General features: G+C 44.2%; 1 protein-coding gene across 2 annotated transcripts in view; it reads right to left on the bottom strand.

Moving 5' to 3' along the window:
* KCNH1 (potassium voltage-gated channel subfamily H member 1) overlaps positions 1 to 24,647 on the bottom strand; it is a 331,289-nt gene that overhangs the window by 272,974 nt on the left and 33,668 nt on the right. For both annotated transcript variants that reach the window (XM_069768558.1, XM_069768556.1), the window contains 3 exons: positions 11,436 to 11,559; positions 8,587 to 8,693; positions 3,073 to 3,201 (listed from right to left, as the gene is read on the bottom strand). In XM_069768558.1, coding sequence (XP_069624659.1) covers positions 3,073 to 3,201; positions 8,587 to 8,693; positions 11,436 to 11,559 — 360 coding nt within the window. The remainder of the gene's footprint in view (positions 1 to 3,072; positions 3,202 to 8,586; positions 8,694 to 11,435; positions 11,560 to 24,647) is intronic.

The following is a 24,647-nucleotide window of genomic DNA, read 5'->3' as shown; positions in this document are numbered from 1 at the left end:
CTGCACCCCCATCCCATAGAGATCTGCACCCCCATCCCATAGAGATCTGCACCCCCATCCCATAGACATCCGGACCCCCACCCCATAGACATCTGGACCCCCACCCCATAGAGATCTGTACCCCCATCTCATAGAGATCTGCACCCCCTACCCTATAGAGATCTGGACCCCCACCCCATAGACATCCGGACCCCCACCCCATAGAGATCTGCACCCCCATCCCATAGAGATCTGCACCCCCATCCCATAGAGATCTGCACCCCCATCCCATAGACATCCGGACCCCCACCCCATAGGGATCTGGACCCCAGCCCATAGAGATCTGGACACCCACCCCATAGACATCTGGACCCCCACCCCGTAGGGATTGGGACCCCCATCCCATAGAGATCTGGACCCCCACCCCATAGACATCCGGACCCCCACCCCATAGAGATCTGGACCCCCATCCCATAGACATCTGGACCCCCACCCCATAGAGATCTGTACCCCCATCTCATAGAGATCTGCACCCCCTACCCTATAGAGATATGGACCCCCACCCCATAGAGATCTGCACCCCCATCCCATAGAGATCTGCACCCCCATCCCATAGAGATCTGCACCCCCATCCCATAGAGATCTGGACCCCCATCCCATAGAGATCTGGACCCCCATCCCATAGAGATCTGGACCCCCACCCCATAGGGATCTGGACCCCAGCCCATAGAGATCTGGACCCCCACCCCATAGACATCCGGACCCCCACCCCATAGGGATCTGGACCCCAGCCCATAGAGATCTGGACACCCACCCCATAGACATCTGGACCCCCACCCCGTAGGGATTGGGACCCCCATCCCATAGAGATCTGGACCCCCACCCCATAGACATCCGGACCCCCACCCCATAGAGATCTGGACCCCCACCCCATAGACATCCGGACCCCCACCCCATAGGGATCTGGACCCCAGCCCATAGAGATCTGGACACCCACCCCATAGGGATCTGGACCCCAGCCCATAGAGATCTGGACACCCACCCCATAGACATCTGGACCCCCACCCCGTAGGGATTGGGACCCCCATCCCATAGAGATCTGGACCCCCATCCCATAGACATCTGGACCCCCACCCCATAGAGATCTGTACCCCCATCTCATAGAGATCTGCACCCCCTACCCTATAGAGATATGGACCCCCACCCCATAGAGATCTGCACCCCCATCCCATAGAGATCTGCACCCCCATCCCATAGAGATCTGCACCCCCATCCCATAGAGATCTGCACCCCCATCCCATAGAGATCTGGACCCCCACCCCATAGAGATCTGGACCCCCACCCCATAGAGATCTGGACTCCCATCCCATAGAGATCTGGACCCCCACCCCATAGAGATCTGGACCCCCATCCCATAGAGATCTTCAAGAGGCCGAATCACATATCGAGAACGTAGGGGCAAAAAATGGTCTCCAGTAAAATTGTGCCCATCCTCGGAATGGATTGTCAGGACACTGACCGTCCGGCCATAATACCAGGAACCTTTTCTGAACAGCTGTCGCTGCATCTAATGAAAGATCTGTCCCCAAATACAGAAAAGTCATTAAAGGGAACCTGTCACCCCCAAAATCGATGGTGAGGTAAGCCCACCGTCATCAGGGGCTTATCTGCAGCATTCTGTAATGCTATAGATAAGCCGCCGATGTAACCTGAAAGAGGAGAAAAAGAGGTTAGATTATTCTCACCCAGGGGCGGTCCGATCCGATGGGCGTCTCAGGTCCGGAACAGCGCCTCCCATCTTCATTCCATGATGTCCTCTTCTGGTCTTCACGCTGCGGCTCCGACGTACTTTATCTGCAGAGCAAAGTACTGCAGTGCGCAGGCGCCGGGAAAGGTCAGAGAGGCCCGGCGCCTGCGCACTGCAGTACTTTGCTCTGCCCTCAGCAGGGCAGATAAAGTACGTCGGAGCCACAGCGTGAAGACCAGAAGAGGACGTCATGGAATGAAGATAGGAGGCGCCGGAGCGGACCTGAGACACCCATTTGACCAGACCGCCCCTGGGTGAGCGGGACCGCCTCTGGGTGAGTATAATCTAACCTCTTTTTCTCCTCTTTCAGGATACATCGGGGGCTTATCTACAGCATTACAGAATGCTGTAGAGAAGCCCCTGATGACGGTGAGCTTACCTCACCATCGATTTTGGGGGTGACAGGTTCCCTTTAAATACACAAAGTAGTGCTCACACAAGGATACATCTCCTACAGGGGGAGTCCGAGATCGAAATGGGCCCCCCATTAGTGCTGCTGTTTTGTTCATCTATTTCAAAAAAGTTTTGCGCCCCCTCGATGCTCGATTTTAGAACCACTAGATGAAATGGATGGGACCAAACAGCGCTGGGATCCCTCTTTCCTCAAGTGTTCTTGTGTTCAGCCATCAAAGTTTCCTTTCATTCAGCATCTTTTGATTTGCAATTTTTTTCCTGGTGTAAACGTCGCTGTTCTCCTGAATCCGGCGATGTTTTCCTTTTCTTCCTCCTCCTCTCCATTCCTGAGATACGACCCCTTCTTTCCTGTATATAAATCTAGTCTTGTTAGCCAAGAAGGCGTCATACTCATCAAGACACCTGTAGAGAAGAGTGAGGACCACGCCCACTTGGCTAACAAGACTAGATTTATATACAGAGAAGCGGAGGCCATATCTCAAGAATGGAGAGGCGTAGAAACAGAAGAGAAACATCGTCGGATTCAGGAGAACAGCGGCATTTATGCCTGGCGGAAAAAAATGACTTTTTTATGAAAAGTGACAGGTCCTGCTTAAAGGGTTATCCGGTTTACATGATCTACAATATAGGTGATAAATATACGATCGCTGGATATACAGCTCCTGCTGATCTGACTCGAAGAAAGGAAACAAACATGCAATAGGGAGAGACAGGAATATTTCTGGGGGGGATGATTAATAAATTAGCGCAAAGGAAAGTGCAGCCGCCGCTGGTTGCAACCAATCCGGATTCCAAATTTGAAGAAACTTTTAAGAATTTGCTCTTGTCGCGCCAATAAATCTCTGAATACACGATGGATGTTACGTACGAACCTTTTGTTGAATCATCTTCAATCGGTTGTTTAAAAGCTGTGATGTCACTAAAGGTGCAAAGAAACAAAACCACTTTGTCCTGCTCGTTTCGGATGGGGGCGATCTTCACAAAGAACCACACCGGCGTCCCTGAAAAGCAATAGGGGAATTAGGGATTGGAATGATAATCTGGTCACATAGCCGCGGTCACACGGGCGCATCAGCCGCTCCTGCTGGCGGGAGTTACAGTTGGTGCTCGCCAAAAGGTAAAAAACATGTGAATCTAAGGTTTCAGATAGGACACAGTAAACACAATTTTGAAGGATTAATTAAAGGGGGTGTCCACTTTTGAGAACTTTTTTTTTTACTTAAATACATGTATTAGTGGCTGAAAATCATTTTCGTTATTGGGCTTCATGACCAATTTTGCACCGTTTTGTTTTTACAGGCCCTTTGTCTCCTTGCACATTCAACTTTGATGTGGTCGTAAATCAGCCGGGAGGAACTCAGAAAAGGACAGATAAGGGAGTTAAAGGGAAGGTACCGCGTTTGTAGGTCGTTAATTAATCAATGTAATGTAGCATAACATGCTGTTATAACCCAGATTTCAATGCATGTAAAACAGATTCCGTGTGTTATATGAGTAGAAAGAAGGCACTGGGGGCTGACATCTTGGTTTTGCAGCAGTAGCAGGGCACTAACAGTGTCAGATTACGGCACCCCATGGACATAGGAGATAATAGACGGCTCGGACCCTATCTGTAACATTGCAGCAGCATTAGCAGTGAGCTGGGCACGCCCCTGTGGGCTGCACAACTCACTGTTGTAGGTGTGACTAGCTGCCATTTTATTATAGTCCAGTGCTATTTGTTGAGCTCCACTTACTCTCTATCGCAGGACAGAAGCACTGACTGCTCCTCTGTACTCCAGGCACTGCAGGTTCTGGGCAGACATCCTCTGCTCTCACACGCTGCCCTGTGCTTCCCTCTGCTCTGTCTCCACCTCCCCACTTGCACACAGTCCCAGTGATCTCCGGTAAACTGCACTCTCCCCCTGTGTCCCTCTCCCTCTCTGTGCGGCGTGGGGGGGTCTCTGTGCGGCGTGGGGGGGGATCTCTGTGCGGCGTGGGGGGTCTCTATGCGGCGTGGGGGGGGGGGCTCTATACGTGTGTGCAAGCATCGTCCGATGGGACTACAAGTCCCATCGGACGATGCCTGCTACAATGACAGTGATTGACACATTAGCCAATTATGGGACAGTAATAGTCCCATCATCCGGCTAATGTGTTGAATGAAAAAAAAAAAATACTCCATACATACGTGCTACATACATGCATGCTACATACATGCTGCATACATGCATTCTACATACATGCTGCATATATATACGAGCTGTCACATATACGAGCTGTCACTCTGATGCAGTAACTGCTGGTGACAGCAGGTCACAGTCACACACAAAATGGTGCTGCCCTGTGATGCTGCTCTTCATTCTTACTGTTGGGGCAGTAACTGCTGACCTCACCATTTCCCTCCCCTTTTGGGTGGTCTAATATCCCTGGGGCAGAGCTGCTAAATCTTACTATAGCTGCTTGAGGTCTAAAACGGAAAATGCTCCCCCTAGTGGTAAATATGTATATTTGTAGAAAAATATATACTATTTTTCATATAGAAATGTTTGCAAACACTGCATTAATACATTTTAATTACTATTTTAAGCTTAATTTCACAAAAAAAACAAAATACAAGAAAACTGGTGGCACCTTCCCTTTAAAGACTCACCGTCAGATCGTACGGATGAGCTCACTGATGAATTCTCAGTTAACTCATTAGGTAACAAAAGGGACAAAAGGGTTATGGAAGGCAAAAAGTGCAACATTTTTTATGAAACCCAATTGCAAATATAATATTTAGCTCCAAATACATGATTTTCAGTAAAAAAAAAAATAAAAATAAAGGTGGACAACCATTTGAAGCCCAGCAATTTCTGATATTGAAAGAGTTCAAAATACACCACACTTCTTAAGAGGCATTGCTCATCAAAAATTTGCTTTTATATATATATATATATATATATATATATATATATATATATATATATATATATATATATATATATATATATATATATATCCATCGTGGATATATAGATGTTTATGCTCTTCGTGTATCTTTGCGTGGCCACCCAATGGTTGACATGTGATTCTTGGCATGCTGAGAGTTTTGCTCCCATATTCTAACAATGTGTTGAATTTGTATTGTGAGAAACCGGAGGCATGAAATTAGGTAAGATTAGACATATCTGTAGGAGAATATTTTATTTATTTTTGTATTTGTTTATTATAGCCAATGCATTATCAAATCAAATATATTTAAAAGGGTTCTTTCCATCTTCAAAAATGTGGTATTGCCAGATCGAGCTTGTAAATACAAACAATTTTGCAATTTACTACTTCTTCAAATTGTCAGCCGTTCTTGAGATATTAAGGCTGTGTGCACACGATGCAGATTTGGTGCAGAATTTTCTGCATAAAATCTGCATCTCCTGGCAGAATTTGCAGGTGCGTTTTTTGTGCGTTTTTTTGTGCGTTTTTTATGCGTTTTTTTCAGTGCAGTTTTGGTGCAGTTTTGAAGTGCGTTTTTTGTGCGTTTTGTGCGTTTTTTATGCGTTTTTTCATGCAGTTTTGTAAGCGTTTTTTAAAGCTAAATTAATAAAATTAAAAAAAAAAATTTTGTCCATGTCATGATGTCATTTCCTAACCCTAACCCTAGCCCTAACCCTACCCCTAGCCCTAGCCCTAACCCTAACCCTATGCTAACTTTAGTGGGAAAAAAAAAAATTCTTTATTTTTTTATTGTCCCTACCTATGGGGGTGACAAAGGGGGGGGGGGGTCATTTACTATTTTTTTTATTTTGATCACTGAGATATAACCTATCTCAGTGATTAAAATGCACTTTGGAACGAATCTGCCGGCCGGCAGATTCGGCGGGCGCACTGCGTATGCGCCCGCCATTTTGGAAGATGGCGGTGCCCAGGGAGAAGACGGACGGACCCCGGGAGGAACGGTAAGTATGATGGGGTGGGGGGGAGAACGGGTGGGAGGATCGGAGCATGGGGGGGTGGATCGGGCACGGGGGGGTGGATCGGAGCACGGGGGGGTGGATCGGAGCACGGGGGGGTGGATCGGAGCCCCGGGGGGTGGATCGGAGCACGGGGGGGGGGTGGATCGGAGTGCAAGGGGGTTGGATCAGAGCATGGGGGGGTGATTGGAGTACGGGGGTGAGCGGACAAGAGCACGGGGGGAGCGGAGCACAGGACGGAGGGGAGCCAGAGCAGTGTACCGGACAGATCGGTGGCTTGGGGGGGGATCGGTGGGGTGGGGGCACATGTTATATGTTGTATGTAATGTATGTTTTATGTGTGTTTCTGTTTTTAACCCATTGTAGTCAATCACCTGACGATGGGACAACTCTCCCATCATCACATTTCGATGGGAGAAGTAGTCCCACCCGTCGAATGACTACAATGAGTCACTACTGACAGAGACAGACACACAGACCGACACACACACACAGACCGACACACACACACAGACCGACACACACACACAGACACTACATACCATTTCCACCATGCGCTTCACATCGATCCCCATCCATTTTCACTACACTCCGCCCACACACTTCCTCCACATCACTGACGTCACTTCCGTCTGCTGCGGTTTTGACACCCAAATCCGCATAAAATCTGCAGATGGTTTTCACATCTGCAGTTTTTATGCGGATTTGACCCACAAAATGGGAGCCTATGGGTGCAGAAACGCTGCAGAACTGCACAAAAGAAGTGACATGCACTTTGAAATCTGCAGCGTTTCTGCACGGATTTTTCTGCACCATGTGCACAGCTTTTTTTTTTCCTATTGATTTTCATTGAATTGTAACTCACAGGGCAGTTCTGCAGCGTTTCTGCTGCAGAAAAAAACGCTGCAGAACTGCACTAAATCTGCATCGTGTGCACACAGCCTAACACTTTTCTTTGGTTTACAGCTTGTTGCCTTGGACACCGACCACCGCTGCTAAACAGAAAAACATGCGTAGTGCACGCGTTATTTTCCATTGAGCTTATAAGCGCTGGCCGGGATCGTAGGAGCGCGTTCACCTTCTAATCCTGACCAGTGTCTGCACAGTGCTTACAAGCTAGACAGCAACGGTGGTCGGTCTCCTAGGCAACGAGTTGCAATCAATAGAAAAGTGCTAATATCTTACCGACAGATGCAAATTTTAATAAACAGTAAATTGCAAAAGTGCTTATTTTTCGAAGCCCTGTCCGACAATATCCATCTATGAAGATGGGACGTACCTTTTAAGAGGGTCAATAAAAAAGAAGCAATTTTAGGATTTTACTATAAAAAATTGTAGCTTCAAATCGGTAATTGGTGTGAAGTGTTAGTCAAGAAAGTACATTAGGGGCCAGAAACCCCTACTTGTTAGAAAAAATTCTTAATGAGCCGATCACAAAGTGGACCCAAGCTGAGATCAACAGTGATCAGCTGTAATCTGAGGCAAATCCTGGCAATAAGTCTTCAATCTCCCTACAGCACTCCCACAGGAGAAATGGGGCATTACACGTTGCCCATCTAATGCAGAACAGGACAAGTTTTCCAAAAAGATTGGCGCGCTTTATAATCATTTTCCATTTTGGGTAACAGATTTAACACAAAATTTTCTAATTGAATATGCAAAAATGAGTTTTCTAAATTAAAGAATCCCTTAAAAATAAGGAAGTTTTTTGATACAGCTCATCCCATCAAGTATATATGTGGACTAGTCTGGTTCCTGGGCAATCCGCTCCACGCTGAGATATCACGCGGCTTTGTTTGACGTGCTGCAAAAGGTTTTTCAATCCAGCAAAGTGAATTAAAAGCAAAAAAAAAAAAAAAAAATCTTATTTAAAAATTAACATGGGCATTAAAAAAAAAAAAATACTGACGCGTTTCAAGTCCGGCTGACTCTTTATTGTAGATAAAATGACCTATTTACGAAACGCGTCAGTATTTTTTTTTATACCCATGCGATTTTAATGAAGTCACGATAAAGAGGGTTTTGTTTTTTTTTTCGAATTCCTTTAAATTCCAGAATTTGCAGAACTAGCCATTAACGGCATTGATTTTCCGAGAATTCCGTCAGTACGAAGAGAAGAGGCAGCAGATCGCGCACAGCAGCGGCCATCTGCAGGAGAGAATGCCGCGCGGTTATTGCTTCGCTCCCTCCGCCGCACAATCGTTACGTGAATACAAATAGATCGGAATGAGCGCAGCTTTCATCCCGAGGAAGATAATGAGCGGAGGTGATTTGGCAATTTACCAATCGCGCGGAACTCATTGTTCTTTAATGATCACTGCAGCACTGAATAAAGCCTCCGAAATAAAACAATGCAAGAGGAGAATCCGTGGTGTAACAGCACAAAGGAGCACGACGACAAGGCGCTTCATCATGCGGGGGAAAAAGGGGCAAAGCAAAGAAGGAGCCACTTACTGTTCTTCTTATACATCAGGATCTCAAAGGAGTTCATCTCGTAATTCTCAAACGTTTGTCTGACTTTCTCAATGGTCTCTTTGTCCGTCAACTCCCCATACATAAAACTGGAAAGGAGGAACGCAGATGGTGAAAATGTTACATTTTTTTATCTATTTTACTCTCTTACACAGCACCATCATTATACATGCATCATCATCATCGCTGTCCCCATTGCGGCTCACAGTCTACATTCCCTATCAGTATGTCTTTGGAATGTGGGAAGAACCCGGAGGAAACCCACACAAACACGGGGAGAACATACAAACTCCTGGCAGATGTTGTCCTTGGTGGGATTTGAACCCAGGACCCCAGCGCTGCAAGGCTGCAGTGCTAAGGGCCGGTGCGCTATGTAGTAAAATCGCTGCCGGTCTTCCAGCGGCCCTGTGCAGCTGCTCAGGCACCGGCCCCGGGGGCACATGCATTCCTGCCACCCGGCCCAGTCCGCCCCTGGCTAACCACCGAGCCACCGCAATACCAAAATCTATGGAATTGAGTCCTTAGAATCTTCAAAAGATTAGTCTTTCTTACAACATTTGCTTTTATTACAGCGCCACTATTGTCCATAGGTAGAGTCTGGTACTGCAGATTAGTCTTAGCTACTAGAATAGAGCACAGCTTCATAATTGACCCTACCCTTATTATTTGTATAAGACGTACTTGTATTCAGACTTTTTTTTTTCTTATTTTTATACATTCCATTGTGCCCACAATGAGTTTTCTTTGACGCTGCATATTTTCATTGCAGCATTTTACAGTTCCGTCAGAGAGGATGGGATTTATAGAAATCTGATGCCCACTCCACTTCTTTTTTTTTTTTTTACTTAGCGTATACTGACCTGCGGTTTGTGTCAATTTCTCTGGGAGTTTTATATGCGGATTTTCCCCATAGAATTGCTTTAGATGCAGAACATCCACAGGTAAAAAAAAAAATTATAGGCATTTTCTGTATTATTCCATAGCAAAAATACACTAAAAAGACATATACGCCGCACATGATGTTTTGGCAAAGTCAGCAAAAAAAAAGTCGAAAACTGCAGCGTCAAAAACTCAACAACATCACAAGTCACCTATTTTACTTAATAGGTGCAGAAAATCCGCAACCTCAAAAACGCAACAAAAGCGCGTCGTGGGTACGTGGCCCAAAGGTGGATTTCCAGAAGAAATGTTATAAATATTATTGTTACTATACATAAATCCATTGATGTCTTATTTTTCTTGTCTTAATCGTTGATAATTATAGACAGAGTCCCCAAATCATCATGATGTTAGTCTTTATCATTGTTTATTACGGACCGTTTACAGGGACCTGACCGGCAGCCGATTGGTAAACATTTACAGAGCGGAAGTCGCTTAAATACCTGTTTACACAGGCAGAACAAAGTATATGAGTGTATATACTAGATCGCTCAGTGCACACAGGCTGCAATATTTCTCGGCAGCGCAAGTCCTGTTTACACGGGACAATGCGCTGCCGAGAACGATGACCTTTTTTTGCTGCAGAAAAGATTGTTCATCGGGTGATCGGCACTTTATGTGGTAAGATTATCTTACAGTGTGAACGTCCCTTTAGCCTCAGAAGCAGTTTCATTTATAAAGTCCTGTGTATGCGCCTTTATTTCAGGTCCATTTCCGACAAATGCACAACGCACTAACGAAGCCAGTGGTTTGTCACTTGGAATGTTCCAGAAGTAGAAATTAACAGCGAGGGAGGTCAAAGGGCTTGGGGTGACATACTCCTTCATCAGTGACGTAATAAAATGTTGTGTCGTGATTTCTTTAAACACTTTTTTTATTTTACGTCGTATTTTTTAGTAACTTTAAAGGACTATATATCTATGTGACAGTACAATACTGTCTGCACCTGTAAAATCTGAGACATACGGGCGTTATGGCCTAAGGTCTGACAGGAACAGGGCAGAACGCAATCTACATTAAAGAGAACCTGTTTTTGTTCTATATCCTTATGTAGAGACAGAGACCCTGATTCCATCGATGTGTCACTTAGTTTACTGGGTGCAGCAGCTGTGATAGAATCACAGCATTCGCTGCGGATCTAGCAGAGCTGTGAATGCTGAGCCCTGTATAACCCTGCCCCCACCACTGATTGGCAGCTTTGTGTGTACTATATACTGACAGACAGCTGCTAATCATTACTGGGGGTGTGGTTAGACTAGGGCGGAGCGAGGCAGCTGGTTAGATAACATGTAGATCAAATACTGATATTATTGAAACAAGCACAAAGCTTAGTAAGTGACGCATCACTGGAATCAGTGTCTCTGTTCCTATGTCACGCTGCTTTCAGATTACAAAGCAGTCCTGCTGACAGATTTCCTTTAACTGTAGTGCAGAAATGGTTAGATTTTCCCCTCTATTGTAGACCCTCAAAAAATTGGGGGAACGTTTCTGAGCGTGGCCGGACCAGAATCTTTATAAAATGCTGGTATATCCTATTAATATGCCATAAATATCCCAGATGAAAACCTAGAATATGCCATCTGTTCCTTATTTACAGGGACAGATGTGAGAACATAAAATGGACATTACAGTCTTAGGCTATGTTCACACTAGGCGTTTTTTCGTTTTTTTAATGCGCTTTTTATGCAAATTTTCAGCTGCGTTTCTTTATCAGCATGATAAAAAAGACAAATGTAGCACGACAAAACCGCCGCAAATAAGGAAGTAAAACCTGCATTTTTGCCAGAGCTTCTTTCCTGCCAGGTTTTGAAAGATCGGAAAAAACGCCCAGTGTGAACATAGCCTTACGGCATTACAGTTACACTGACATGAAGAACGTGGTTATTTCTTACCTGCATGTGCTACTTTTTTGCATAACTTCTGCCCGGTGGTAACCTGACAACTTGCAGAACCCGTCATTGCTGTAGACAATGGGCCAGTCCACTATCTGGGCATTACCCAAGACAAAGTTTGTCTCTGTTCCAAAAAAGACAATAAAAAGAATATTTAACTGGCATGACTATAGGGCTACAGTAACCTTTTGTGTTCCATCCAACATTGACATCACATTGAATACCTGACGATATACATGTACTTTCTATTACACATACACAAGCTCTGTACGGTTTTACTCTGTTCTATGAATTTACACTTTTAAGAAACAGATTCCTGCAGCCACCACTAGGGGGAGCTCACGAGTTTACTGCATACTGATTCCAAATGAATACAAAAAATCTGGTGATGACTTTACAGCTCCCCCTAGTGGTGGCCAGAATTTTATTATTTTAATATGGAAAGGAGATTTTCAGCTCCAGAAAGAGATCAACCATCTCTGTACACACCCTAAGTTAAGACCCTCTAGTGTGGCTGACCACACATTTTCACCTGGGTATGACTATGTTCTGAAAATCATGAGGGTCTCAGCTGTGGGACCCCAGTGATAATACGGTATGGCATATTCGAGCAATATCAAACTTGACATAGAACTCCTTAAAGGGGTTGTTCCACCACAAATTACATTTAGCACTTATTCATAGTCTGAAGGGGGGCCTCATCTCTGGGACCCCCATAGATCACTAAAGCTGTTAGATAACTGCAGTGATGAGGAGTTTGAATGGCGCCGCGGTTATACATGTTCATAACGCCGCTCTGTTCAATGGTCATGGGGCTGATGGAATGAGCAGAACTTGGGATTGGGTAGGGTAGGACCCCAATAGTGGAAGCCCCCCGGCAATCATGCATGTACTGCTTATTCTGTGGACAAGTGATAAATATCATCAGAGATTTCATTATGCAATGACCTCTAATAGTAACCCAAAAATGTAATCCACTGTCAGCAATTAGAAAAATGGTGAGTAATCAAAAGACCAAGTAGTTTGCAAATTTACACAATTTGCGACTCAACTGTTTAAAAGAAAAACAAATGGTCTTTGTTGCCTGGCAAATGTCAAAATTTTTAAATAGGTAAAAGGGAATCTGAGCTGTGTTTGGTCGCTATGGGCAACAAAAACAGTTATTTCCTTTAGTCAGTTTAAGGCCTGTTTCACACTTCCGTCTGCTGGCGGGCGTCGTAATGCGTTGTTGTGACGCATCGACGGACGTCGTGCAAATAGTGTAAAGCGTGTGTAACGCATCCAGTGTTTTGACGGAATGTCACGGAACATTTTTTGGAAAAGACGGGGGTGGTCAAATTCCGGAGGATCCAGTGCACGAAGGACGAAACGGGTGGCCATCCGTCGCGATACGTCGCTAATACAAGTCTATGAGAAAATGCAGGATCCTGCATTTTCAAACATCGACGGATTTCGACGTGAGACAAAAGACGGAAGTGTGAAAGAGGCCTAAAGCTACTTCCACACATCAGTTTTTCGCCGTCAAGCAGGATCCGGCTAATTGTTGAAAAAACGGATCCGTTGCAAATAGTGGAAAATCTGATGCAACGGATCCGGTTTTTTGCTGGATCAGTTTTTTTTTTTTTTAATTAACTCGGGGATGGACTTCCTGTTTCGGTGAAAGGAGAGAGAAAGAGAGAAAGACCCCAGAACGGAAAATGTGCATGATTTGAATGGAGAATGCATGGAAAACCAGATTCATCATTTCACATCTCAGTTTCATACATTTTTCGCCGAATCAGTCACTGGGCATTTTTTCGCCGGACAGAAAAAACATTCCTCTGAACCATTTTCTCCGTCCGCCGGAAACAGCTTTTTTGCCGAATCCGTCAAAAAACGGATGAAACGTGTGGCCATCGGGCGCAATCCGGCGCTAATTCAACTCTATGAGAAAAAAACAGATCCAGCGGAAAAAAAACGGATCCGTTTTTTTTTTCAAAACTCGCCGGATTGTGCCTGATGGCAAAAACCTGATGTGTGAAAGTAGCCTGTCATAATATCTTGGCGTAATATTGCTCTACAATGCTGCACGTCACAGCTCCAGAATCCATAACACTAATGTGAATGCAGTCTTAAAGGGATTTCCAAGATTAGAAAAACATTGATACCTCCTTCCTAAAACAGCATCGATTATCTTCAGGCTGTGCTCCTAATACTGAGCTGCAATACCAGACATAACCTGTAGACAAAAGTGGAGCTGTTTTTGAAAGAAGATAGCCATTTTTTTCTAATACTGGACAACTCCTTTAAATAGGTTGTCTATGTAGATATCCCGTTTTTACCATGCTCTATATAAGTTAATAAATGTAAAGGAGGCAAGGGGAACCTTGGGTCCACTCTAGTAGTTGCAAGACGTGAAAAAATGGCTCTTACTATGGTGGACCTGACAGTGGTCCAAAGGGTGTCAAGTAATGCCTTTAAAGGGACTCTGTCACCTGAATTTGGAGGGAACAATCTTCAGCCATGGAGGCGGGGTTTTCGGGTGTTTGATTCACCCTTTCCTTACCCGCTGGCTGCACGCTGGCTGCAATATTGGATTGAAGTTCATTCTCTGTCCTCCATAGTACACGCCTGCGCAAGATAGATAGATCTTTATTTTAAAACACTATTATTCACATCTTCCCTGCAGCAAACGCACGGTGCGTGTGCCACAAAAACGTAGGGGCACACGGACACGGATAATTCCGGTACCGATTTTTTCCGGTACTGGAATTATCTGGACGTGTGAGACTGCCCTAAAACATATAAATGGACGCGGCGCTGGTTTTTGGAAGAAAGCAGCCATGACTGTGAAATTCCAGAAAAAAACTTCAGGCCATGTATATACTGAGTTTGGGGATTTTTTGGAGCAGAAAGTTTAAATCCTCCTCCATAACTTAAAATGCCTCAAAAACTTGGAGTTTCTGCCCTATAAATAAGCATAATATGATCCTATAGGTCAAGGGTGGGGAACCTTTTTTTCTTCCGAGGGCCATTTGGATATTTATACCCCACAAAATTATCTACTTGAAAATAACCTGCTATATTTGGTCAAACAATTAATTCAGTCACATCTAATGTGATGACTGGAGCTGCTTTTCTTTGGTGAGATGTGTGATGTTAGGTGTAGGTGGTAGAGATGATGTTGCTACTCGCAACTGATTTTTCAGGTTTGCATAGGTCTGGAGCACAGTCAACCTTTTTTGATGATAAATTGTTCTGAACACAGATATATATATATATATATATATTACACTGCAAGTCTCCTCAAAGTGATAAATTAATTACTACTCACATAACGTTTATAGAACTCAAGCAGTGGGAGGTCTGCTGTATACATCACATAAGAGACACTGAGACTGCTGTATATGCTTCACATAAAATACACCGGGGCTGCAGCATTTACATGACATAGTAGACACTGAGACTGTTGTATACATCACATAGGAGACACCAAAACTGCTGTATACACATCACATAAAATACACTGGGGCTGAAGCACATACATAACATAGTAGACATTGGGGCTGGTGCATACATCATGTACGAGACATCAAGACTGCTGTAAATACATCACATACAATACATTAGAGTTGGAGCATACATTACATAGGAGACAGTGGGGCTGGAGCATATACATAACATAGTAGATATTGGAGCTGGTACTAACATCATATAGGAGACAATGGGGCTCGAGCATATACATCACGTAGTAGACACTGGGGCTGGTGAATGCATCACATAGGAGACACTGGGGTTGCAGTATATATCACAAAGGAGACGCCAGGACCAGAGTATATACATCACATAGGAGACACTGAGGCTGGAGGATATACATAACACAGTAGACACTGGAGCTCATGCATACATCACATAGAAGACAATGGGGCTCGAGCATATACATCACGTAGTAGACACTGGGGCTAGTGCATACATCACATAAGAGACACTGGGGTTGCAGCATATATATCACAAAGGAGACGCCAGGACCAGAGTATATACATCACATAGGAGACACTGGGGCTGGAGCATATACATAACACAGTAGACACTGGAGCTCTTGCATACATCACATAGGAGACAATGGGGCTTGAGCATATACATCACGTAGTAGACACTGGGGCTGGTGAATGCATCACATAGGAGACACTGGGGTTGCAGCATATATATCACAAAGGAGACGCCAGAACCAGAGTATATACATCACATAGGAGACACTGGGGCTGGAGCACATACATAACACAGTAGACACTGGAGCTCGTGCATACATCACATAGGAGACAATGGGGCTCGAGCATATACATCACATAGTAGACACTGGGGATTGGTGCATACATCACATAGGAGACACTGGGGCTGGTGTATACATCACTTAGGATATACTGAGGTTTGTGTATATACAGTGGGGGAAAAAGTATTTAGTCAGCCACCAATTGTGCAAGTTCTCCCATTTAAAAAGATGAGAGTGGCCTGTAATTGACACCATATGTAGACCACAACTATGAGAGTCAAAATGAGAACAGAAATCCAGAAAATCACCTTGTCTGATTTTGCAAGATTTACTTTGCGAATTTTGATGGGAAATAAGTATTTGGTCATTAACAAAATTTCATCTCAATACTTTGTAATATATCCTTTGTTGGTAATGACAGTGGTCAAACGTTTTCTGTAAGTCTTCACAAGGTTGGCACACACTGTTGTTGGTATGTTGGCCCATTCCTCCATGCAGATGTCCTCTAGAGCAGTGATGTTTTGGGCCTGTCGCTGGGCAACATGGACCTTCAACTCCGTCCAAAGGTTTTCTATGGGGTTGAGATCTGGAGACTGGCTAGGCCACTCCAGGACCTTCATATACTTCTTATGAAGCCACTCCTTCGTTGCCCTGGTGGTGTGCTTGGGATCATTACCATGCTGAAAGATCCATCCATGTTTCATCTTTAACCCCTTTACCCCCAAGGGTGGTTTGCACGTTAATGACCGGGCCAATTTTTACAATTCTGACCACTGTCCCTTTATGAGGTTATAACTCTGGAACGCTTCAACGGATCCCAGTGATTCTGACATTGTTTTCTCATGACATATTGTACTTCATGACAATGGTAAAAATTCTTTGATAGTACCTGCGTTTATTTGTGAAAAAAACGGAAATTTTACGAAAATTATGAAAATTTCGCAATTTTCCAACTTTGAATTTTTATGCAATTAAATCACAGAGATATGTCACACAAAATACTTAATAAGTAACATTTCCCACATGTCTACTTTACATCAGAAATGAAGAAAAAATTCCAGCTCAACGAGGCGTGAAAAGTAAAAACTAAATACTTTATTCACTTCAATCAGAAGCAGAGGATGAAACATCAGCACAATACAATAAAAACACTATCTACACGTTTCAGGTGACAGGGCACCCTTAATCATGATGTCAGACATCATGATTAAGGGTGCCCTGTCACCTGAAAAGCGTAGATAGTGTTTTTATTGTATTGTGCTGATGTTTCATCCTCTGCTTCTGATTGAAGTGAATAAAGTATTTAGTTTTTACTTTTCACGCCTCGTTGAGCTGGAATTTTTTCTTCATTTCTGGTCTCCTCACGCTTGACACAGCGTCTCCGTACTCCGAGCCTTCTGGGATTACTACTATGGTGAGCTGGACTTCCCCTTTTTTCTACTTTACATCAGCACAATTTTGGAACCAAAATTTTTTTTTGTTAGGGAGTTATAAGGGTTAAAAGTTGACCAGCAATTTCTCATTTCTACAACACCATTTTTTTTTAGGGACCACATCTCATTTGAAGTCATTTTGAGGGGTCTATATGATAGAATATACCCAAGTGTGACACCACTCTAAAAACTACACCCCTCAAGGTGCTCAAAACCATATTCAAGAAGTTTATTAACCCTTCTGGTGCTTCACAGGAATTTTTTGAATGTTTAAATAAAAATGAGCATTTAACTTTTTTTCACAAAAAATTTAATTCAGCTCCAATTTGTTTTATTTTAACAAGGGTAACAGGAGAAAATGAACCCCAAACATTGTTGTACAATTTGTCCTGAGTATGCCAATACCCCACATGTGGGGGTAAACCACTGTTTGGGCGCATGGCAGAGCTCGGAAGCGAAGGAGCGCCATTTGACTTTTCAATGCAAAATTGACTGGAATTGAGATGGGACGCCATGTTTCGTTTGGAGAGCCCCTGATGTGCCTAAACATTGAAACCCCCCACAAGTGACACCATTTTGGAAAGTAGACCCCCTAAGGAACTTATCTAGAGGTGTGGTGAGCACTTTGACCCACCAAGTGCTTCACAGAAGTTTATAATGTAGAACCGTAAAAATAAAAAATCATATTTTTTCACAAAAATTATCTTTTCGCCACCAATTTTTTATTTTCCCAAGGGTAAGAGAAGAAATTGGACCCCAAAAGTTGTTGTACAATTTGTCCTGAGTACGCTGATAGCCCATATGTGGGGGTAAACCACTGTTTGGGCGGATGGGAGAGCTCGGAAGGGAAGGAGCGCCGTTTGACTTTTCAATGCAAAATTGACAGGAATTGAGATGGGACGCCATGTTGCGTTTGAAGAGCCACTGACGTGCCTAAACATTGAAACCCCCCACAAGTGACACCATTTTGGAAAGTAGACCCCCTAAGGAACTTATCTAGAGGTGTGGTGAGCCCTTTGACCCACCAAGTGCTTCACAGAAGTTTATAATGCAGAGCCGTAAAAATAAAACAAAATTTTTTTCCCACAAAAATTATTTTTTTAGCCCCCAGTTTTGTATTTTCCCGAGGGTAACAGGAGAAATTGGACCCCAAAATTTGTTGTCCAATTTGTCCTGAGTGCGCTGATACCCCATATGTGGGGGGAACCACTGTTTGGGCGCATGGGAGGGCTCGGAAGGGAAGGAGCTCCATTTGGAATGAGGACTTAGATGGAATGGTCTGCAGGTGTCAAATTGCATTTGCAGAGCCCCTAATATACCTAAACAGTAGAAACCCCCCACAAGTGACCCCATATTGGAAACTAGACCCCCCAGGGAACTAATCTAGATGTGTTGTGAGAACTTTGAACCCCCAAGTGTTTCACTACAGTTTATAACGCAGAGCCGTGAAAATAAAAAATCTTTTTTTTTCCCACAAAAAATATTTTTTAGACCCCAGTTTTGTATTTTCCCAAGGGTAACAGGAGAAATTGGACCCCAAAAGTTGTTGTCCTATTAGTCCTGAGTACGCTGATACCCCATATGTTGGGGTAAACCCCTGTTTAGGCACACGGGAGAGCTCGGAAGGGAAGAAGCACTGTTTTACTTTTTCAACGCAGAATTGGCTGGAATTGCGATCGGACGCCATGTCGCGTTTGGAGAGCCCCTGATGTGCCTAAACAGTGGAAACCCCACAATTATAACTGAAACCCTAATCCAAACACATCCCTAACCCTAATCCCAACAGTAACCCTCACCACACCTCTAACCCTGACAAACCCCTAACCCTAATCCCAAACCTATTCCCAACTGTAAATGTAATCTAAACCCTAACTGTAACTTTAGCCCCAACCCGAACCCTAACTTTAGCCCCAACCCAAACTGTAGCCCTAACCCTAGCCCTAACCCTAGCCCTAACCCTAGCCCTAACCCTAGCCCTAACCCTAACCCTAACCCTAACCCTAGCCCTAACCCTAGCCCTAACCCTAACCCTAATGGGAAAATGGAAATAAATACATTTTTTTAATTTTTCCCTAACTAAGGGGGTGATGAAGGGGGGTTTAATTTACTTTTAATAGTGGGTTTTTTAGCGGATTTTTATGATTGGCAGCCGTCACACACTGAAAGACGCTTTTTATTGCAAAAAATATTTTTTGCGTTACCACATTTTGAGAGCTATAATTTTTCCATATTTTGGTCCACAGAGTCATGTGAAGTCTTGTTTTTTGCTGGACGAGTTGACGTTTTTATTGGTAACATTTTCGGGCATGTGACATTTTTTGATTGCTTTTTATTCCGATTTTTGTGAGGAAGAATGACCAAAAACCAGCTATTCATGAAATTCTTTTGGGGGAGGCGTTTATACCGTTCCGCGTTTGGTAAAATTGATAAAGCAGTTTTATTCTTCGGGTCAGTACGATTACAGCGACACCTCATTTATATCATTTTTTTATATTTTGGCGCTTTAATATGATAAAAACTATTTTATAGAAAATATAATTTTTGCATCGCTTTATTCTCAGGACTATAACTTTTCAATTTTTTTGATGACGATGCTGTATGGCGGCTCGTTTTTTGCGGGACAAGATGACGTTTTCAGCGGTACCATGGTTATTTATATCTGTCTTTTTGATCGCGTGTTATTCCACTTTTTGTTCGGCGGTATGATAATAAAGCGTTGTTTTTTGCCTAGTTTTTTTTTTTCTTACGGTGTTTACTGAAGGGGTTAACTAGTGGGCCAGTTTTATAGGTTGGGCCGTTATGGACGCGGCAATACTAAATATGTGTACTTTTATTGTTTTTTTGTTTTTTTTATTTAGATAAAGAAATGTATTTATGGGAATAATATATATATTTTTTTCATTATTTTGGAATATTTTTTTTTTATTTTTTTTTTACACATTTGAAAAATTTTTTTTTAACTTTTTTACTTTATCCCAGGGGGGGACATCACAGATCGGTGATCTGACAGTTTGCACAGCACTCTGTCAGATCACCGATCTGAGAGCAGTGCAGGCTGCTTCACAGTGCCTGCTCTGAGCAGGCTCTGTGAAGCCACCTCCCTCCCTGCAGGACCCGGATCCGCGGCCATCTTGGATCCGGGTCTGGAACAAGCAGGGAGGGAGGTAAGACCCTCGCAGCAACGCGATCACATCGCGTTGCTGCGGGGGGCTCAGGGAAGCCCGCAGGGAGCCCCCTCCCTGCACGATGCTTCCCTGCACCGCCGGCACATCGCGATCATCTTTGATCGCGGTGTGCCAGGGGTTAATGTGCCGGGGGCGGTCCGTGACCGCTCCTGGCACAGTGCCGGATGTCAGCTGCGATAGGCAGCTGACACCCGGCCGCGATCGGCGGCGCTCCCCCCGTGAGCGCCGCCGATCGCGCTGGACGTACTATCCCGTCCATGGTCATAGGGGCCCACCGCACATGGACGTGATAGTACGTCCGATGTCAGAAAGGGGTTAATGCCCTTGCTAATGGAAGGAGGTTTGCACTCAAAATCTCACGGTACGTGGCCCCATTCATTCTTTCATGTACACGGATCAGTCATCCTGGTCCCTTTGCAGAGAAGCAGCCCCAAAGCATGATGCTGCCACCCCCATACTTCACAGTAGGTATGGTGTTCTTTGGATGTAGCTCTGCATTCTGTCTCCTCCAAACACAATGAGTTTTGTTTCTACCAAACAGTTCTAATTTGGTTTCATCAGACCATATGACATTCTCCCAATACTCTTCAGTATGATCCAAATGCTCTCTAGCAAACTTCAGATGGCCCCGGACATGTACTGGCTTAAGCAGGGGGACACATCTGACACTGCAGGATCTGAGGTCCTGGCGGCGTAGTGTCTTACTGATGGTAGCCTTTGTTACATGGTCCCAGCTCTATGCAGGTCACTCACTAGGTTCTTGTGATCATTTTGACCCCACGGGGTGAGATCTTGCGTCGAGACCCAGATCGAGGGAGATTATCAGTGGTCTTGTATGTCTTCCATTTTCTTATTATTGCTCCCACAGTTGATTTCATCACACCAAGCTGCTTGCCTATTGCAGATTCAGTCTTCCTAGCCTGGTGCAGGGCTATAATTTTGTTTCTGGTGTCCTTCGACAGCTCTTTGGTCTTTACCATAGTTGAGTTTGGAGTGTGACTGTTTGAGGTTGTGGACAGGTGTCTTTTATACTGATAACAACTTCAAACAGGTGCCATTACTACAGGTAATGAATGGAGAACAGAGGAGCCTCTTAAAGAAGGAGTTACAGGTCTGCGAGAGCCAGAAATCTTGCATGTTTAAGGTGACCAAATACTTATTTTCCAACATAATTTGCTAAATAAATCTTGCAAAATCAGACAAGGTGATTTTCTGGATTTGTTTTCTCATTTTGACTCCCATAGCTGTGGTCTACCTATGATGTCAGTTACAGGCCTCTCTCATCTTTTTAAGTGGGAGAACTTGCACAATTAGTGGCTGACTAAATACTTTTGTTTCCCACTGTACATCACATAGGAGACACTGGGACTGGGGCATATACAGTATATAGGAGATGCTTGGGCAGGAGCATATACATCACATAGGAGACAACGGGGCTGGAGCATATACATCACATATGAGATGCCAGGGCTATAGTATATACATCACATAGGAGACACTGGGGCTGTTGTATATACATCAAATAGGGATGTTGGGGCAGAAGCATATACATCATATAGGAGACACAGACTGCTGTATATACATCACATAGAATACACTGGGGCTGGAGCATAAATCACATAGGAGACACTAGGGCTGAAGTGTATACATAACATAAAAGGCACTGGAGCTAGTGAATACATCACATAGAAGACACAGAGACTGCTGTACATACATCACATAGGATACACTGTGGCTGGTGTATACATCACATAGGATACACTGAGGTTTGTGTATATACATCACATAGGCGACACTGGGACTAGTGCATATACAGCACATAGGATACACTCGGACTGGTGCATATACAGCACATAGGATACACTTGGACTGGTGCATATACAGCACATAGGAGATGCTGGAGGCTGAGCATATACATCACATAGGAGACATTGGGGCTGCAGCATATACATCACATAGGAGACATTGGGGCTGCAGCATATACACCACATAGGAGATGCCAGGTCCGGAGTATATACATCACATAGGAACACTTGGGCTGTTGTATTTACATCACATAGGAGATGCTGGGGCAGGATCATATACATCACATAGGAGACACTGGTGCAAAGTATATACAATAGGAGACATTGGGACTTGTGCATACATCACAGGAGACAATTTGTAGCTTGTGCACACGTCACAAGAGACACTTTGGGGCTAGTGCATACATCACAGGATATACTGGGGCTGACCCTGCTGTCTTTATCTGTGGGATAGGAACGCATTGCGCGCTATCTCCATCCACAAAGTACATCCAGACGCTGCTTCAGGACATATTCCTTCATTGAATGTGCCGCAGTGTTCCATAATAAAAGAAGAAATTGAAGGACCACCAATTGGGAACACAGGGCTGCCAGCCTGAGCACTTCGGTCCCCGGGAATCTGCCCGGGAAGCCAAAGAAAAGGCCATCGTGGGTCATAAACGGCCTACGAGCCGGAGTTTCCCCACCCTTGCGTTAGGTGGTCACTGCCTTATTATAAAGTCCATGGTATCACAAGAGAAGAGATATTACTTCTACTGGGTGTCCCTAATATTCCTCATTCCCATTTTCTTGCATTTTGTCACCTCGTCTTAGAAAGTCCTTCGTGCCCCCGTTTGTGATCAATTAAAAGGTCTCATACTCCAGAAATTGGCTCCAGCCCAGGGCGGAGATATGGATCAGTTTTACTTTAATGGGAATCTTTTATGCAGAAGTCGGATCAGACCTGGCTCTTGTTTAAATAAACCCAAAGCTGCTTAAGGGATTAAGGTGCTACAGCATTACATCGCAATAACTGTGCAGGGGGATTACACCGTGGGGGAAACTATAGATGAGAGGAGCAAAATAGCTTTAAGAGTGTGACAGCACCTCGTAAACAGGTTTAATCTACTTGTGGATGGTAATCCCGAAAACCTCGCTGAAACGATCGTCTTAAGGAACAGAAAAGTAATCACTCAACCTAATGCGATAGGGGCTTAATAAGGGTCATGTATACCTCAATAAACAGCTTTTTGTATTTCTTCTTCCAATGCAATTTGATTAAGAAGATGAAGCAACTTTGCCAAAAATTCATACAATTCTCCTACCGTATTGTGCATAAAGCTCCAATGCAGAGTGATGTGTCACCATAGTTACAGACTACAAACAATATCTGTGTAGTCTGACCTTGCAGTCAGAATCCCTTCCTGTCCCCCATGTCGTAGCTTACATTTAAAGGCCCCACACACATTAGATACTTGTCGGCCAACCACTCATATCTCCCTTATACCCTGGAGGTCCCCGTACACATTAGATTTTTTTCTGATCCCGCTGATATCAGGTAGTTTGGCCAACTTTAGTCTAAAGTGTTTGGAGACTCTAGATCTAGAATGATGTGGCTACGTCTGCAACAATGATTTGACCATGTAACAACCTTTTATTGCCAATAAAACCTATCCTTAAAGGTGTTGTCCCGAATTTTAAAGGCATATTTCCATCTTAAATATTTATGGCATATCCACAGGATCTCCATCTACCTGGAGAAAAGGACCTCATCTTATGCTGCTGGGAATGGAATGATGGCCAAGCTTGTGCATCTGTCGCTACTAACTTCTGAAATTTACTGCGACCCACATTTATCAAAGACATACAGTATAACATATCCCCTGGATATGCCAAAAATGCCCAAGATAGGAATATCCCTTTAAGAAAGAACCCTAACAGAAGAAAATGTAATAAAATAAGCATAACGTACCTATAAATCCTCTCCTCTCTAGGTCCATTGATCCATTTGTCCTCCAGTCATGATGTCACCTACATCCACATGACTGCTGCAGCTAATCACGAGGCTCAGTGCTCTTATGGTACTTATAATTCTGCAGCTCCCCAGAGTCCTGGTCGTTGCAGTAATGTCGTTCTTCCACCTGGGGGAGCGATGTTACGTCTCATGGCACCAAAGGAGTTCACCCTGCCAGGTATCACAGCCACACACACACTTCACACGCGGCCACCAGGGGGAGCAAAAGGTTCTATCTATTAGGCCACTCCTCACACTTGGATAAACTGGGGGTTGGTTAGGAAGTCAGGGAGAAGCTGACTGGAGAGGGAAGGAGTTGGAGCCAGGAGGAGGAAAGGAGCAGACTGGGCTCGGCCCAGGAAAGGGAAAGAAGGACACGGAGCTGCGCCTGCAACCCATGCGGCAGCCTCCTAAGAAAGGACAAGAAAGGAAGTGTGCCGTAGTGAGTGAGCAAAGAAGTCATAGCAACAGGAGTAAAACACCAGTGGGAGACCAGCTAGAAGCAGGCTGAGCGCAGATCCGGTGGCCGGAACACCGAGAGAGTAAT

Source organism: Ranitomeya imitator, chromosome 5 (assembly GCF_032444005.1).
Source record: "Ranitomeya imitator isolate aRanImi1 chromosome 5, aRanImi1.pri, whole genome shotgun sequence".
In the NCBI taxonomy this organism is placed as follows: domain Eukaryota; kingdom Metazoa; phylum Chordata; class Amphibia; order Anura; family Dendrobatidae; genus Ranitomeya; species Ranitomeya imitator.
The sequence above is the reverse complement of the archived record's forward strand: the minus strand, read 5'-3'. Positions and strand labels throughout refer to the sequence as shown.